This window comes from Chenopodium album, chromosome 17, assembly GCF_948465745.1.
Source record: "Chenopodium album chromosome 17, dcCheAlbu1.1, whole genome shotgun sequence".
NCBI lineage: Eukaryota > Viridiplantae > Streptophyta > Magnoliopsida > Caryophyllales > Amaranthaceae > Chenopodium > Chenopodium album.
The window spans coordinates 34,687,934-34,701,612 of record NC_137850.1 but is presented as its reverse complement, the minus strand read 5'-3'; the positions used below and the strand labels follow the sequence as shown (position 1 = coordinate 34,701,612).

The 13,679-nt window shown below is 32.8% G+C and overlaps 2 protein-coding genes, 1 non-coding gene and 1 pseudogene across 3 annotated transcripts; 2 read left to right on the top strand and 2 right to left on the bottom strand.

Annotated features, from left to right (window-relative positions):
* Positions 1 to 1,014: 1,014 nt before the first annotated feature.
* LOC145587831 (uncharacterized) lies at positions 1,015 to 4,620 on the top strand. Its single transcript, XM_081644507.1, has 6 exons — positions 1,015 to 1,284; positions 3,054 to 3,176; positions 3,319 to 3,595; positions 3,714 to 3,828; positions 3,928 to 4,092; positions 4,199 to 4,620. The coding sequence occupies exons 1-6, from the start codon at positions 1,177 to 1,179 to the stop codon at positions 4,233 to 4,235; spliced, it is 825 nt and encodes a 274-aa protein (XP_081500633.1). The 5' UTR covers positions 1,015 to 1,176; the 3' UTR covers positions 4,236 to 4,620.
* A 1,353-nt stretch (positions 4,621 to 5,973) lies between these two features.
* On the top strand, positions 5,974 to 9,840 carry LOC145588863 (protein trichome birefringence-like 43). The gene is made up of 6 exons (XM_081645459.1): positions 5,974 to 6,299; positions 6,486 to 6,657; positions 6,939 to 7,114; positions 7,233 to 7,391; positions 8,959 to 9,224; positions 9,794 to 9,840. Exons 1-6 carry the CDS (start codon positions 5,974 to 5,976, stop codon positions 9,838 to 9,840), a joined length of 1,146 nt encoding a protein of 381 aa, XP_081501585.1.
* A 31-nt stretch (positions 9,841 to 9,871) lies between these two features.
* TRNAD-GUC (transfer RNA aspartic acid (anticodon GUC)) lies at positions 9,872 to 9,943 on the bottom strand. The gene has a single exon. It is a non-coding gene; the product is annotated as a tRNA-Asp (tRNA).
* A 1,153-nt stretch (positions 9,944 to 11,096) lies between these two features.
* Positions 11,097 to 11,731, bottom strand: LOC145588862 (large ribosomal subunit protein uL5z pseudogene; annotated as a pseudogene).
* Positions 11,732 to 13,679: the final 1,948 nt, after the last annotated feature.

Here is a 13,679-nt window from a genome sequence, read left to right as displayed (position 1 = left end):
TTTTGATCACCTCTATTCTTAAGCTATGCTTAGTTCACCTTAAGTACTCTGAATTCACATAACACTGATAAGAATTACAAATCTGGAAAATACACACTAATACAATTAAATTTCATGAAACTCCAGTTTTTTTTTTTTTTTTTTTTTTTTTTTTTTTTTTTTTTTTTTTTAATGGATTAGTATATATATAAGGTCAAAGTTTAATCAAGTCAGGCAATCAAATTAGGTTTATAAAAATAAGTTCAAATTAAGGGTGTGTTCTATTAACTTGATATTCACTTATCTGAACTTATGTTATCTTATCTGAAATTATCATTACTTATTTGAATTTATTAGAGTTTATTAAACTTTATGAAAACTTATTTTAGTTATAATTTGTATTTGGATAACCATTATCAAAGCTTATTTTTCCTTCACTGAACTTATTTGAACTTAATAACTAAACTTATTACACTTAAAATAAGTGAAAATAAGGTGAACAAAAAAGGCCGTTAATCAAACTAGCAAAATAAAGTGAATGAAACTTAGCCTTATCATATATTTACAATGTTGTTTAGTTTCTAGCTTGAGAGGCTTGTGTGGTTGGATATGTATGTACTATATTAGGCAAGCAATGTTAATTAGGTCTAATAAGTTCCAATCAGGTTCAATAAGTTCTAATAAGTTCAATCAGGTCTAATAAGTTCCAATCAGGTTCAATAAGTTCTAATAAGGTCTAATAAGTTCCAATAAGTTCAATAAAGTCTAGATAAGTTAAGTTAAGTTCAGGTCTAATAAGATAACCAGAACACATCCTAAGTTTCAATAAGATCTAATAAGTTTCAATTAGTTAATTTAAATAAGATCTAATAAGTTAAATAAGCTCATTTAAGTTCAAGTCTAATAAAGTGAAGAGACATTAAATGTGCACCGAATTTATTTTAAAATTTTATTTAATTAAGGTATACGTAGTAATATGAGTGACCATAAAAAAAAAAAAAATTAGAGGGAAAAAAATGAAAAGGAAATGAGATTAATATTAGCCGCCAAGCCTCACCGAAAGAAAGAAAAAATCTTGTGATCTTTTCTTCTATTTTATCATCTCTCACCAATCATCAAATCCACTGTTCATAAACCTTCAAACCCAACTCAAAAAAAAAAAAAAATAAAAAATAAAAAATAAAAAAATAAATAAAAATGGAGAGTGAAGTGATAAGGCGTAGGATCAACACCATTTCTGCTCACTTTGCTGCTGAAATTGTCACTGGAGATGTCACTGCACCTAATACCCACTTAATTCCTTTGGTAATTCTTTTTTTTTTTTTTTTTCCTTTTTATTTAATTTATTTGGTGTATTAGCAAATGATTAATTTATGTTTTTGTTATACTTTTATGTGTTCAACTTCTAATTGCAACCATTTGATTCTTTACAATATTTAGTTATCAAAAATATTAAAATTATAAACCGGTGAGTGCGGTGACCTTTTGAAAATAATGGATCTAATATACGAAGTATATTCATATAAATTGCTAGAGATGTTAACCAAAAAAAAATATATATAAATTTTTTTTTTTTTTTTTTTTTTTGAGTATTATAAATTGTTAGAGATAGGTAGACTGAAGTTAGTGAAATTGCAAAAGTCAAACTGTTGTGATTAATAAGTTAACGATACTACTATCTTTAGTCATGCCGTCATGACTTAATTTTATATTTGGTTGGTTTGTACTCCATCCATCCCTTTATTATACGGAGTATTTGGTTAAAATATCAAAGGGACATCTTAAAAAGAAGTACTTTGTATAATGCAAGTAAAGAGGGATGGAAGGAGTAACTTTTTGGATAAAAGTTTAATGAATTATGAATGTATTTTAATAATCTATTACTTCGTATTAATTCTTACTTTATTATACCTCCGTGACTCTGTCTGAATTTCATTGTCCTTTTATACTTCATATTATACTATCAATGTGATCGTATATAGTGTTCATTAGTTGGATCCCTTAATTCCCTTATCTGTTTTTACCAGTAAAATTACTGAAGTGGCATACCATATTGATTTTTGAGGTAGAAATTTTTGTTCAAATATTGACCATTTTGTGGTATTATATTTTTTATCTTAGCAAATACTATGAAATGAATGCCTTGGGAAAATAGTTCTTATGCATAATAAGTCTAGTGAAGTAGTGATGATACATTTTACATTGTAGGAGTATTTGACTACACAATTTTGTTAGAGGACCAACTCAACCAAAAGGTTAAGTTGATGGTTGAGGCCCAAAAATATGTTTTATACTCTATCACGCCCCCTCAAGCCCGTTTAGGCTAGAAGTGTGGATGCAACATGGGCCCTCCTCATACCCAGCGCTTAATATTCCACTTGAAATTGGGGGTAAATGAAATTTATGGTCAATGTTAGCTAACTTTGAAAAAATAAATGTGAAACCGAGGTAGTAGTTGTTGTTAAAGAACCCAATAAGGCCTTGTTTAGTTCACCTTATTTTTACTTATTTCAGAAAAAATAAGTTCAAATCAGATTAGATCAGAAAAAATAAGTTCAGATCAAATTATCGTTTTATGTGCAATTTTTTATCGCTAAATATCTTTAATTTCGTAATGAAAAAAATTCTGAAAATCACATATTAATAAAATACACATTATTACGAATTTAACAACACCCCACTTGATATATTTTTTCCATATAGATTATTGTATATTCAAGGTCAAAGTTTGGTCAAATCTGACATTCACATCAGACCAGATAAGATAAGACCAGATCAGATCAGATCAGATAAGTTCAGATAAGCAAATATAACGCGAACTAAATAGGGTCTAAGACCTTAAATAATCCTTATATAGAACTGTGGATGGAAGAAACCATAAATTCGTAGTAAATTTGGATGTAAAATTAATTGACAGCGTAGTACATTAGCTGAGTAGCTGCTGATATAAAAACTCATTGATTAATCTTTAAGAATTTGCTTTTGTAATGGAATTCTTGAATGATTTCTCTATTTTCTTTCCATTTTCCTTTCATTTTTTATGCATAGTAATGTGAATGTATGTAATGTTTCAGAACTGCAGCAGCAACATAAGCACTTCATTTAGAAGGCTTGATAACAGAATGCTATTTGGACGGCAAGCATCTGCCTCTCAAGGGTATTTTATGAGGCAGGCTATGCTGAATTCTACTGAACAGGTACTTAACATAATGTACACACCTTCTGATCCCAAGTTTGATTATTAATTTTGGCGTTGGACATTATATCCTTTCTTTCTTACACTGAGAAGGTATTATTGAATTCAATCTAACTTCTTGAATGACTTCTTTTACATTCCAGGGAAATCAGGTTTCCAAATGCAAAGATTGTTCTGCAAAGCGTGAAAATGAGAAAAAGACTACTGTCCTTGAGTCACCATTATTTTCTCGTCCTGCCTCCAAAGATCCTCTTTATTCTAGACCTGTTCAAGAAGAATTGAACTGTTCCGACATTGGGGTGACTGAATCCTTTAAACAAGATCATGAAATTTTACCTGCATCAGAATGCCACACATCTGTCGTTCCACAAGAGAAGCAAAGCACTTGCACGAGGCAGATGTTTTCTTCTCATATCAATGGTATGTAGTTTGCAAATTTCACTACTGTAGTATTAGTCTTGAGTAATATAAATCATTGTTTACTTCCTGAGCAATCATACAATTTGCTCTGATTTAAGTTACCTACGATTTGTTGTAGGGATAGGATGGTCGCCAAGGATAAATATTGTTGAATCCAAACGCGGTCATGTCATCGCAGTTGAGCTTCCTGGGGTTGAGATCAATGATATTAGAGTGGAGATGGACGACAAAAAGTATGACATAACCTAAGCACTTGTACTTGTCAAATCTTCTGTTGAAGTCGTTTTTAATATACCAAACCATCCAACCTTTGTGTTATTGACATATTGCAGCTTAATTGTGAGAGGTAAGCGGTCAATGAAGTGGCTGAAAGCAGGAGGTTGTTCAAATGATTCTTTCACCACTTACCACAGGAGGGAAATCGCGCAAGGACCATACCAAATCATTTTGCCACTTCCACCTAGTGCAAACAAGAACTCTGTGTCTGCAGAGCTTGTGTAAGTATAAGACCAATTTTAGAGAACTAAAAAGAGCAGCATACTCTCGATACTACAATTTATCAGTATATTCTTTAACATTCATCATAAATTCATTTTGATGCAGGGAGGGAATACTTCACATCACAATCCCAAAACTCTGAGACTGATGATTTGGAAACAAAGGGCTCACATACGAGCACAGAGGATTCTATATACCCCTAATATCGATGTATGTATATATCAAAGTCGTAACTAAGGTTGCTTGATCTAGCATCACACCCCTTCTTTTCAAAGGCCTGGACTGCTATCATGTGTTTGAGATGACCCTTGAGGGGTCAAGTCCATCCATCTTACCATCCAAAAAAGATATGTCTACTTGTACCCTTATAGATACCTGTATTTGTACGTATACATCAAAAGATGACGGACAATATTACGTATTACTATGTGTACCCTTGTGTTATATACGTATATTCCCCTGTTCGACTGTTCATAGTATTAATAATTTGCATTTTTATTAGCCTTTAAGCTTAACTATGCTGTGAATTTTGAATTACTGCCAATTCTCACTATATCGTTATCATCAGACTGCCATTACATTATTACTACCATTACACTTGAATGCCATATCTTGTATGATTAGAACCAGTATGAACTGTACTCTGTGAGGTATATCTCATATGATTAGAACCAGTATATATCGATGGTTAGGTGATGAAATAGTGTGGATCATAACCATAATCGGATTAGATCATTTGTGCGCAGTAGCACTAATTTTGTACTGATAGGGAGGCTATGAACTCGCTTAGGATGGAGGTGCCTTGACCTAGCCATGCTATGGAAGCTATTTAATTATTAAGGGCTTTTTCGTGGGCTCGTGGCTTATGACTACCATTGGCATTAATCACTAACTCTCAAATGTCATAGTCCTTAGAGACCATTTTTCTACAACTTAATTTCTTAAATTGATTACCACATCTAAGTAATATGTATGCCATCACGCGAATAAATAGTGATTATAACATGTACGTCTTGTATCCGATACTCTAATAAGTGATGTCGATGTACACATAAATTGATCAAGATTAGATCTACAACTTGCTCTTTTTATTACATGGTCTATAATTTTAAAAAATTGTCCTTTTTACGCTTACATTGCATCAATACTACCTATGTTAGCCATTAACTACTAAGCTACTAGAAAAAAATTTGATCTAAATTGTTCTCGGAGTTGAAACAAAAGAGATGAAAATTCGAGTAAATGGGTTATGTTCATGTTTAGTCACATATCAATTAGTGTTCGTAGCGTAACAGGTTGGCTCTCTCATTAGTCCTAAGGGAAACCTAGCTCTATCTATTTTGTTGTAACTGAAAGCGGCCCTTCAAATAAACAACACAAACATGCAAATTAAAGCTTACCCCCAATCAACCATCTCATAAAAACATGCACTCTTAGATCAATTTATTATAATTCTCTTATGAAATGGTATTAAAGTAAGCAAAAAGTTGCCATCCATCTTCATCGTCTAAACTAATTAAGCAGTTAACACACATTCTTTTTCTCTCCCTCGGTTTCTCATCCGTTACTTGCTTCACTTCACTCGCACACGGTAGCTAAGCAACATACCCATATTTTTCCATACCCTATATTAGAATGTACCCGTACTTATACATAGGATGATAATGCTCTCAAAATTAATTCAATTACGAAGTATTTTAATTTTCAAAAATATGTTAGCTTCTTCAAAATGTTTGTTTTGTTTTTATTCTCCCCCCCCCCCCCTTTTCTTGTGTACATTAGCCTTAATATAACCACCCACTAACCTTTTTTTTATTATTACTTTTATTTCTTTGTATTTTTAAAAAATAACCACCCATTAATATAACTTACCACTTTAAATGCCCAACTTTTCACACCATTTGCAACTCAAAACCAACTCATTCTTCATCATGAAAAACTCAACTGCTTTTGCTATGCTTCTGCTGCTGGTTATGGTGTTGAGTGGAGAAGGGCAAAATTGGAATATTACTAGTAAAAAGAAAGAGATTAGTAAAAACTCATGTGATTTATATACAGGAAAATGGGTTTATGATAGTTCATATCCTCTTTATGATGCATCAAGTTGTCCCTTCTTTGAGAAACAATTTGGTTGTGAAAAAAATGGAAGACCTGACAAAAATTATCTCAAGTTTAGATGGAAGCCTTCTCATTGCTTCTTTCCAAGGTAACATTCGCCTTAAAGGTCGAATTTCTTTTGTCACGTATTCATTTTTAAACTAGTAACATGACAACAAGACCCAAATGAAGTTATGGCATGTTTTCATAATGATTTGTTTAGTGATAAATATATTGCATTAGGATATACATTTTTTTTCCCTAGAAAATATGACCTTTTTTCTTCAACTTTTAGGTTTGATGGTGCTGATTTTTTAAGAAGATTAAGAGGAAAGAAAATACTATTTGTGGGAGATTCAATTAGCCTAAATCAATGGCAATATCTTGCATGCATGCTCCACTCGGCCGTGCCACAATCTAAGTACACCTTAGCTAGGAGTGGAGGCCTCTCTGAGTTCACTTTCCCGGTTAGTTTACATTATATTAATGTAACTTTGTCCATTAATAATCATTTTGAAATAATCTAAACTACTTCGAGTAGATTGGTGTGGAGTTACTTGGTTATATATAGTTTTGAGACACTCTTGAATAAAAAAAATTTGTGTATGACAAATATATACTTCTTATCATTTAGAGACCAAGAGAGTTCTATATATATATAGCTAAGCTAATATGAGACGTTCCAAGTTAATTGGTAACTTCGACAGAAGAAAATGATGTAATAATGGGCACATATGCACGGATGCAGGACTACAATACATCTTTGACGTTGTTGAGAGACGGATTCCTTATAAAGATTGTGAATAAGAAGGCTGGCAGAGTATTAGTTCTGAATTCAGTGAGCCAAGGTAAGTCGTGGAAGGGTTTCGACATTTTGATCTTCAACACTTGGCATTGGTGGCTTCATACCGGGAGGAAACAACCGTAAGTACTAGAATGACATTAATTTAAGCTAAGACGTAACATTTGTTTTTAATTTATCTCACACAAGTTTATAATAAAGAAATTTGCAAGTAAATTGTATGTTTGGATGTACATGCAGGTGGGATTTCATTGAAGATGGGAATAAATTGTACAAAGGCATGGACCGACTCGTTGCATACGAAAAGGGGTTGAAGACATGGACTAGATGGGTAGACTTACATTTGAGCTCTTCAGATATCAGGGTGTTTTTTCAAGGAGTGTCCCCTGATCATATGAAGTAAGACACTTTCTCTTATAAACTCTGTTTTTGTAGAAGTTCTATCTGAAACATAATAAATATAACCTGAATTTATCCAACTGAAATAAGTCCTCACCCTTATATTATAATACTAGATGAAAGTTATTGTTGTTATGTATTTTATTTGTAGTTGTTAGTTATATGATAATTGAATTTATAAATATAAATAAATTGTAAATATGATATCTTTAAAAAAAAAATTATAAATATGATAATTTATGGATTACATAATAAAATCTTTAATGTAAAAAGATTTTTATTTTTTTTATTTTTTACATATTTAAATCCTAAATTATTATTCGTTGATTTTTTTTAAAAATAGAAATATTAAAAAATAATAAAAACATGTATACTATTTATCTTCTATTTCTTCATCTAATAAAACTGGATAAATAAAACATGTTAGCAAAAATAAAATTTATATAAAATTAATCTTTATAGTCTTATAAAATAAATCAATAAAATTTTTGTAAAATTGATCTAAAAATTGTAATTGTACAAAATCAAATCTATGCATTGGAATTTTTTAATTGTCCTCAGTCGCCGCTTGACGATTGAAAAGTAACCAATGGAGTAAACTTTTCTTTCAATTCATTTTGGACGAAATTGTACAAAGTTGGCTTTAATTGAGGTATGAACGTTAATTTGTTCAATTAAGTTAATTTGATGACTTGATTAAGCTACCTAAATCACAAAAGAACTGTTTTAATCATAAAATTAATTAATAAAAACTAAAAAGGTTATAAAAAAATTTAATAAATGTAAAATATTTATATAGATATAATACCTTATCATACTTTATTTTTCAATTCAGTAAACAAAACATAAACATGTAATCATTAAGCATTCCAAATAAACACAATATAAGCAATAATCACAAATATACCTTTAAACATGGATTTTTAAAATAAAACTAAGAATTACGAAGCCACTGATGACCTAAAACTGACACAAAATTATGACACAAAATTCGCTTGATTTGGTTTTGTATTGATATTAAATTTTATTGGTGTTGTAGGATGTGTCAATTTATACTGGTAGGCATCAAAATTTTTAATTTAATTATTATTAAGGAATAATTTTTATTTCTTATCATAAACACTATCAAGATTATCTTAGATATATAAATCCTATTATCTAAAGATAATTGTTTTCTTAAAAGATAATTTTTAGTTATAAGTTAAATCCTTATAAATCACTATTCGTTATTTTTAACTACGTGGCAAAATTCTTAAATCTCATTCGTCATTTTTGTTTAGATGACAAGTGAATTTTTTAATTCTAAAATAAAATAGAAATCTAATTTTTAATTGGTAAAAAATAAAAATATACCTTTGCTTATGTGGCGCGTCGAATGCTCTTTAAAAATGCCTACTTTATTTATATATATATTAGATTAGATTAACATACAAGTACATAATATTTAGTAATCCAAATAAATCATTTCCAAAACTGAGTACATATAAGGTAGTTTCAACCTGATTAGTGAATTACGCTGCACTTACCAGTATACATGTTGATCAAAGTCGTATTGTATGTGTTGCAGTGCCCTGAATTGGACAGCTCCAAATGCAAGAACATGTATAGGAGTAAAGCGACCGCTACTCGGAGCAACAAACAATGGAGTAATAGAAGAACACCCAGCAGAAAGGATAGTAGAAAAGGTGATTAAGAAAATGGAAAAGCCAGTAGAATTGTTAAGAGTAACACTACTTTCTCAATTAAGAAGAGATGGACATCCTGGAGTTTACGGAATTGGTAGACGTAGACTTCCTGATTGTAGTCATTGGTGTCTTCCTGGTGTGCCTAATTAGGGGTGTCCGTTCGGTTTTCGGTTTGGATTTAGTCCGAATCCGATTCAATCCGAAATATAATTCGGTTTTCAATTTTTCAATCCGATCCGATCCAAATTTCTCTCTTGATCCAATCCGATCCAATCCGAATTAAAATTTGGTTATTTGGATCCGATCCGAAAATCCGAATTATAATACATTATTTTTTAGCGTCTAATACATTATAATACATTATTTATAAAAATAAAATTTTAATATAAATATAAGTCTTCAAAATCATGATTAAAATAAATATTTCAACATCAAGCCATTAATTAATTAATACAAAGTCTCCCTAATTTATTTTATGTAGAAGTAACTATTTAACCTAAACTTCAAAAAACATATTTACACAAGCTTAATTTTGCAATTCGGTTTTCGGTTTGGATTGGATCCAAATGGGTCAATCCGATCCAATCCGAAAATCCGAATTTTCAAAAAATCTCAATCCGATCCGATCCGATTTAAAGTTTGGATCCGATCCGAATTGATAATTCCGTTTGGATTGGATTGGATTTCGGTTTTTATCCGAATTGTGGACACCTAATGCTTGGAATCACCTCCTTTATGCTTCCCTTTATTTTTCCACTTCTTGATTTTACAAATTAAAACTTTTAAAAAATTTAACGCCGTTGCCGGGGATCGAACCCGGGTCACCCGCGTGACAGGCGGGAATACTTACCACTATACTACAACGACTTAGTTGTTATAAATGATGAAAATTTTAGTATATAGAGTAACCAATAAACAAGTTTCTATTAAATGTGATTTGACAATTCAACATTCACAACCGAGGTCAACAACAAATTCGTGTGACTGTTGAGCCTATATGTACTTATTGTAAATGACATTCGGTAATGCTAGATTATAATTTCCCACAACCAGCATGTTGCCTGATCAAAGTTGTCGCGTTAATGCTAAGCGAAAGCATCAAATCCATAAACAGGCCAGCAACATGCTCAGGCAAATATATATCTAGAAGAGAGGAGGTTATGCTTGGCTACACATTTAATGGTTCAATATGCTAGAAAGTAAGGTATATACTTCAAATCTTATAAACTGTTACCTTATACTAGTACATACTCTGTAACAATTAGTGATTAATAAGTGCTAGACTTGTTAAATCACGTTTCTTTGACAGGAAAAAGGCTTCTTCAGAAAGCCAGAGAGAAATTTTACAGCAATTTATACAGAATTTAAAGGTACTCATCTGTTATACTTGAGGCGTTCTAGCTCAGAATCAATGCAAATAAACGTCCTATATTATATGAATAAACGTCCTATCAATAACAATAACAATGGTAGGACAGAAAATAAACGTCCTATACTTCAGGCGTATCAAGTATTACTTTGAAAACAGAAAATAAGAACAATAACAATGGTAGGACAGAAGCAACTGGTGAATTGCCGATAGCTACAAGAGAGGGTATATAAAGCTAATTGTTACTAATAATTACAATTTGCTAATAATTAGCTGTCTAGTGCTTTTCAGACTACAATGGAAGGGATATGTTTAATGTTGGGCCAGTCCTCTCCTACTGGGTTACTTTGGCATCTTATCTCTAGGCTAGCTGAACAGTTAACACCCTGAAATCCTAAGTTGCTTGAGAGAGGTGAGTTGTGAAATCCACAAGGGCAATGATTCCAGTTGTTTGCACATCGAAATTTCAAGGGTATGGAGGGCAGTTAAGTACTGCATAGAACTAGTATATGCACGTTGAAATATAGTACGATAGACAAAAAATTAAGAGGCAATGTAACCAAACCAGTACAAAGAAAATTAAACAGACTATAAATTTTAGAAAAAAGATTAAAAATACAAAGAAAATTGCAATAAAAATTAAGGCCAGGTTTAAGCAGCAATATTATGGACGTTGTTGAGAATAACTCCTTCATATTTGTTCTGGAACCACATCATGGCATCATCCTTGGTAACTCTGTGCTGATTTCCAACTCGAGCCTTACACCTTTTGTGACTGCCAACACGGTATCCAGGGCGCTCAAGAACAACGTAGAAGTCCAACCGTAGATACCAGTAGAAGGCTCATACCTGAAAAGAGGAAACATAATTAAGATTGATGATCAACTTAATATCAATTAGCAAATAAACAAACAATCGACCATATTTGAAGCAACACTAGCAATAATTAATGAAAGAAAGAAAGCTAATAGTCGAGATAACATACTTAATTCCAAGATCAATGTGTTCTTGAATACCAAAACCAAAGCAGCCAGTGTGACTGAAGTTGGATATTAAAAGATCGGACAGTGTACTTGGCTGTTGATCATATAAACAAACAAACCGTTATAAACTAATAAACCAATCGTAAGAACCACTATTGAAACAATCAATTACATATTTATACCTTTAGAGTAAACAGCGGTTTGGCCACTAAGTTGTTCTAACACCTTAGCAGCTTTGGTAAGACGATCACCACTCTCACCAACAGTGATGTTAATAACAAGCTTTTTCGACAACTTCTCCATCGCCTGCAATTTTTTAAATTAAAACCCGAAATAACATCATTACAATAACAAAATTAAAGAGCTAAAACGAAACGAAATAATACATTGAAAGAAGAGAGTGAAAATCACCATTAGTGGTAAAATATTTGCGAGCTGAGATAAATTATTTGAATTGTATTCGTAATTTGGATCAATATTTATAGCCGACGGAAGATTACCTAAGCCATATAAAACTCTGTTACATGTAACTTTCTTAAACATAATCAATATCAAATTACCATACTAAACAATTTTATCAAACTAATCAATAATTTCATAATCTTATCTTAAATTCAATAATGGAGATGGAAATTTTTTATACGGAGTACTAATTAGATGGGTAGAAGTTAAAGTTTTTTTTAAATTAAATTTTATCTTTCATATAAGAAAGAAATTTTTATTTTTTAAAATAGATTTTATTATAATATCATATAACTATTTTTTTTTTTTGAGGGGAATCTAATATCATATAACTATATAAGAAAGAAATTTTATCTTTCAAAAAAAAAAAAAAAGAAATTTAATTTATTTTATTTGTGAGAATTTTTATTAATTTAATAATCATTACAATAACTTTAATACTAAACAAACTAAATCATACTTTCTCCGTTCTTTTTTACTTGACCCACTTTGACTTTTACACTATTCATCACCTTCTTTTGACCGTCTTTTGTGAATGATATATAAGGAAAAATATATTCATGTGCATAGAACTGGGCAGATTTATGAGCTGTGGCATATCCCACAAGTGCAAGTAATGAAGGGATGGCCACGGTGTGCCAGTACCATTCTGTGTAACTTCTTCTGATAGCCTCAGGTTATGACTTGCAGATATCCGTAGCTTCTCCAGTGCAGTGAGATGCTCCAACCCTCCATACAAAGTCTTTAGTTTGTGGCAATCAATGATCAAGGATCGCAAGTGTTTGGGTCCAATTTAGTCCAATTGGGCCTAGTCATTAAATGATCCAATTAAAAGCCCAAGGTCAAGGTTCAACTCTCCAATTGTGCTAAAGTCAAGATCAGTCCACAAGGCAAGTCAATTGGACCAAGGCCCACTTCTCCCATATATGCCAAGGTATAAAAGCCATCAATATTACATTTTTACATAGATTCACACAAAGCCTCAAGCAATTAATTCTCTTGCATAGCTTTCTCTCTACACATTGTACTGACTTTAGCATCGGAGGGGCCTTCCTCGGCAACACCCCCGAGGCTAGTTTACGTGTGTTTGCTGTGCAGGAAATCCTCAGCCCAACATCACTTGGACCGAGCCCAGTCTTCACCATTTCATTGGACCTTCGGCAAGGTCCCATTGTTTTCACCCGAAACAATTTGGCGCCGTCTGTGGGGAAGACTTTCAAAAAAAAATCTTTAAGCCAATTTCAATCGTTCTACCTCAATCTTAATTCCAATGGCTAAGAATCGCAAGAACAAAAACGACGGTGCTTCACCTCCGAGAAAACGCCGAAAATCACTAGGAGGGGGTCCCTTGGAGCGCCCCACTCTTAGCCTGTCTCCTCCTCGGGATAGGAGCCCCTCCGCGGGACCCGACTCTCATGAGGAGCCTAGGGAGAGATCCGAATCTCCTATCATCTAGTCCAATCATCCACCGAGCCCGCCTCGGTCAAATGAGGACAACAGGTCCACTCAAAGGACCCAATCTCACGCCCGGAGCCAATCCCGGAGCATTCACACCCACTCTTGCTCTCAGCCGAGGACACCCTTGACAGGGCCCAACTCGGAGGAGGTAGTGAGAGCCTTGGCGGTCCTCATGGAAGCCATGAAGGCCCAGAACATGCCACCTCCACGCGACCGAACCCCTCCGCAAACCAGAAACCAGCGGAGGAACCTCGGCCAGAAGGGGGGGAAACTCTCCTCTTTCAAGGAGCTTGGCGAATGGGAGGAGGATACCTGGAGAACTGAGAGGGAG